At 39.3% G+C, this 4,393-nt stretch overlaps 1 protein-coding gene across 1 annotated transcript; it reads left to right on the top strand.

Annotated features, from left to right (window-relative positions):
• Positions 1–4,088, top strand: LOC139420343 (translocase of inner mitochondrial membrane 21). Its single transcript, XM_071170340.1, has 6 exons — positions 1–559; positions 770–832; positions 938–1,035; positions 1,870–1,943; positions 2,072–2,177; positions 2,371–4,088. The coding sequence occupies exons 1-6, from the start codon at positions 256–258 to the stop codon at positions 2,461–2,463; spliced, it is 738 nt and encodes a 245-aa protein (XP_071026441.1). The 5' UTR covers positions 1–255; the 3' UTR covers positions 2,464–4,088.
• Positions 4,089–4,393: the final 305 nt, after the last annotated feature.

The following is a 4,393-nucleotide window of genomic DNA, read 5'->3' as shown; positions in this document are numbered from 1 at the left end:
GCGCTTGTACAGTGACGACATGTATGCGCCGGAGGTTCAACAGCAAGCTCCCTAACTCAACGCTGACAGTCTTGCAAGTACTTATTGAAGTATATATTGAATTGTGTTGCAATTAGGTCATTTATATCGTATAATAGTTCGACTTTAGTAACAGTTAATTCATGCTGGGAAATTTTGCGAAATAGGTGCAAGACACAGCGTGCGTTTTTTTTGATAGCTGAAGTAGCTAGCAAGTCAACGTGAATAGAGGACAACATGGTGTATTCTTTCATACTGAAAGTTGTGCAGCGTAATTTGCATCAATATCAAACACTGTCAACGCAATCCGTTCTACGAATATGTAAACGCATGCAGAACAATTTGCACCTTCAGAAACCGTCTACTGCAACATCCAGATTCGTTTTCTATGGGACTGCATATCACTCACCTATTGTGAGCAATCTATTTTGTACACGGAGTCGAAGCATTTCTGTCGACACAAGATTGAGAAGTAAAGGAGAAGAGAAGGATGGTGGACAGGTGTCAGTACCGAGGCAAGGACCTTCTACTGCACATAAAGGTAAGCCTGTCGAACACAATGTATTGTTATTCAATCAGAGCCCGTATGGAGTTTGCCTTGTTAATCACACTTCTTGCACAATAAGAATGAAAGAGACTAAACTATTGAAAGTTTTGACATTGGCATAATGGCATCATCCTTTTCTCCAGCTATCAAAGAGTTTAGAACTAGAAGGGTGTACCATAATCAGAGTTCTCTCCCTCGCAACAGTAAAGGAAGCTGGCAAAGACTTTACCTACCTCATAGTTGTGCTGATTGGACTCGGAGTAACAGGTGATATTTCACTTCCAGAATATGATATTGAAAGATCAATTGATGTAATCTGATTAAAAGACAGTGTTGCCCCAACCTGTTGACACCTCTGTGTTTTGCTCTCAGGTGGGTTGTTGTATGTGGTTTTCCAGGAGCTGTTCTCCTCCTCCAGCCCCAACAAGGTCTACAGCAAAGCCTTCAACAAAACCAGGTTACACCCAGAGGTGAGATAACAAGCACAGAAACATAACATCAACGAGACAATCTACTCTTAGTCTGCATCTCAGTTGAGTTAATTTATGTATTTGCCTTTTGCCAGAATGTGTCTCGCATATGAGAGAACTGAGTTAAGACAACATTAACCATCTACGTCTCATTGGCTCGTCTCTTTCCCTGCATCTGCACTTCTCTGAAAACACAGGATTGATAAAAGCAATGTGGTGTCAGGGGTCGCGTTAACAGGATTCTGCATTTTTCACACAGAAAGGGAAAGAGAAAAACGGAGATCTAAAATCCCTCTCTTTGTAAATTGTGCTCGGCTTCAGTCAGGGTTCGCTCCAAATCATGAATGTAAAAGGACACATTTTGTGCTTCAGTTACACTATCTTTGCTCACATCATTGGATCACAAGACAGCGCTCTGACTGATGGATGTGTAGCCTACTTTTCTCCTGTACTTTCCTCTGGTGTAGTTTTTCTCTGGTATCAAAGTAAAATGCAAGATTTACTTCAAGCAAAACATTAGGAAATGTAGCTGGCTACATTCTTTCTACGATATATATTATACATATGATGGCCATGCATCATTTTTCCTAAAAAAAAAATACCTTGCTTTTTCATTGTAAGCTAATTTGCTTATGTGTGGCTGCTAGCCAAATAGCGTTTCACGTCTGTCATCTGATGGGAAAAAATTCTGCCAAATGTGTTGCGTTAATGCGTTTTGTGGAAAGATTGAAGCAAAAAAAACACTGTCGACATTCAATATAAAACACAGGTGAAATGGTTTAAAACGGATTTTAAAGTTGATTGTTCTCTTCCTTCCTCTTTGTAAAACCACAGGTGATTGGAGTGTTCGGGGAGCCAATCAAGTGCTTCGGTGAAACGTCCCGCCGAGGTAGAAGACAGAAAATCAGGTGAGATCAACGTTTGTTTTTACCATTATGGTCTTTCTTTATACACTGTGATAGGAATACAAGATCACTGCATTAAACAGACTCTGTGATTACTAGCATGTTTATTATGTTATTCTTTTCCCCCACAGTCATGTGGAGTACATGAAAGATGGACTGAAGCACATGAGACTGAAGTTCTACATCCAGGGAGAAGAACCAGGCCGGCAGGGAACTGTGCACACAGAATCTAAAGAGGTTAGACATATTCCCTAGCCATATTATTTTATGTGCAATTTATCTGCTTGATTGACCTAAACACTATAGCGTTTAGAGACATTATTTTATTAATATCAGAAACAAGATTCTCCATTAATTAGAGAATAAATATTGGCATAAACGGCTCTTTTTGTTGTGACATAAGGTGAACGTGTTTTAACTCTTTCAACAGAACCCTGAAACTGGAAAGTTAGAGTTCCGCTACATCTTTGTGGAAGTAGACACTTACCCCAGGAGAACCATTGTCATTGAGGATAACAGATAAGATGGGGATTGATTCTCAGACCTGGTCTGAAGAGGTGCTGCAGCTGTCTAGCATCACTCAGATTATGTAGGCAATGCATCACTTTGTTGATGAACTTGTTTGTTTCAAAAAGTTTTTCAACAAATGCCAATAAAGTTTTATAGAGTCCGTCGGTGGTTAAACCCAATAATAATTATTGATGGAACCAAGTTCCTATATCTTGTTGTTTAGTATGAGTTTCAGATTTGTTGGGTGATTTAGAAAATGTACTGCCATTGCTGACTTTTCTGAGGACAATTTCCTTATTTTTGAGAACTGAGTTAGTGAGGGTGAAGTATGATCTCTTTTTGACGTGGCTGTTCCCTTCTGAATGCCAATAACTGGTGTTTTAAATTAGCAATGATTTGAAGCTATCCGTTTTAATGCTCCATAGGATAAATGGCTTCTAAAGAATGGTTTACTTTTGTTGTCAAATCACGGAAATGTAATGCTTTTAAAGAAAAGCATCTGATGCAGAGATGTTACTTGTCTATTGACAGTGAAAATGTTCAATGTCTTTGTTCCTGAATCTACTACACTGATTAGAGATATGGAAAACCGTTAAAGATTTTGAATTAACTAAGACTCCTGTATTTTGAGAGCAAATCAATAGAATTGTTTTATGAGTATGTGGAAATACAAAAAAAGTGTGACTTGGTTAAACCCCCAATAATAAAGGATTCACTGGCCATGAGAAGTTAGACATATTCTGTCACTGCAAATGTTCTATCCCACCCTGAACTTATTGGAAATACATTTTAGAAAAAGTCTGTTGTTACTTATGGAACACAGGAGGTTGGTGGCACCTACATTTGGGAGAAAGGGCTCATGGTAATGGCAGGAGCGGAATAGGTGGAATGGTATCAAACACATGGTTTTCATGTTTGATTACATTTGCTCCGTTCCAGACATAATGAGCCTTTCTCCCCTCGGCAGCCTCCATTGTTATGGACAGTATTGTTTTTATTTCATTATGGCAATATTTGATAGGATATTATAGCATACCCAATATTACGTATGCAAATGTTTACTCGGACCTGATGAAATTAGTGTAAACATCATCCTATGACTGACGGAGTACAGTGCCTTCGGAAAGTATTCAGACCCCTTGACTTTTTCCTCATTTTGTTACGTTACAGCCTTATTCTAAAATGTATCAAATAAAAATAATTCCTCAGCAATCTACACAAAATACCCCCTGATGAAGAAAAGTTTATTTTTCAATTTTTGCAAATGTATTAAAAGTAAAAAACATCTACCTTATTTACAAAAATATTCAGACCATTGGCTATGAGACTTGAAATTGAAGAAAAAAAGAAAAGGTTCCTGGCGTATCCTCTAAGGGTTCTTCAAAGAACCCCTTTTAATGGATCCTCAGAACCTTTTGGGGTAAATTTAGTAGGGTTTAGTAGGGTTATTGCACAACAATAACACCATATTTTATTTGTCCGTGTTTATTATGATATTAGTGGCAAAGCAGAATAAAATCATCCAAACTCCCAGCAGAGCCCAAAGTCCAATGGGTATATTAATGTTCTCCGTATCCATAGCCAGAATGATTTTGCAGTGCATAGTGAACAGGTGTAGGGAACAGGCATAGTGAACAGGTGTAGGGAACAGGCATAGTGAACAGGTGTAGGGAACAGGCATAGTGAACAGGTGTAGGGAACAGGCATAGTGAACAGGTGTAGGGAACAGGCATAGTGAACAGGTGTAGGGAACAGGCATAGTGAACAGGTGTAGGGAACAGGCGTAGTGAACAGGTGTAGGGAACAGGCGTAGTGAACAGGTGTAGGGAACAGGCGTAGTGAACAGGCGTAGGGAACAGGCGTAGTGAACAGGTGTAGGGAACAGTTGTAGGGAACAGGCGTAGTGAACAGGTGTAGGGAACAGGCGTAGTGAACAGGCGTAG

This window comes from Oncorhynchus clarkii, chromosome 11 (assembly GCF_045791955.1).
Source record: "Oncorhynchus clarkii lewisi isolate Uvic-CL-2024 chromosome 11, UVic_Ocla_1.0, whole genome shotgun sequence".
Lineage (NCBI taxonomy): Eukaryota > Metazoa > Chordata > Actinopteri > Salmoniformes > Salmonidae > Oncorhynchus > Oncorhynchus clarkii.
The sequence above is the reverse complement of the archived record's forward strand: the minus strand, read 5'-3'. Positions and strand labels throughout refer to the sequence as shown.

What these genes read in the sequence shown, in the direction of transcription:
- LOC139420343 (XM_071170340.1), top strand. Translation starts at nt 256, where the DNA reads ATGGTGTATTCTTTCATACTGAAAGTTGTGCAGCGTAATTTGCATCAA. An exon ending in AAACCAGGTTACACCCAGAG is followed by an intron (nt 1,036 to 1,869) that starts GTGAGATAACAA and finishes GTAAAACCACAG; the next exon opens with GTGATTGGAGTGTTCGGGGA. An exon ending in GGTAGAAGACAGAAAATCAG is followed by an intron (nt 1,944 to 2,071) that starts GTGAGATCAACG and finishes TTTCCCCCACAG; the next exon opens with TCATGTGGAGTACATGAAAG.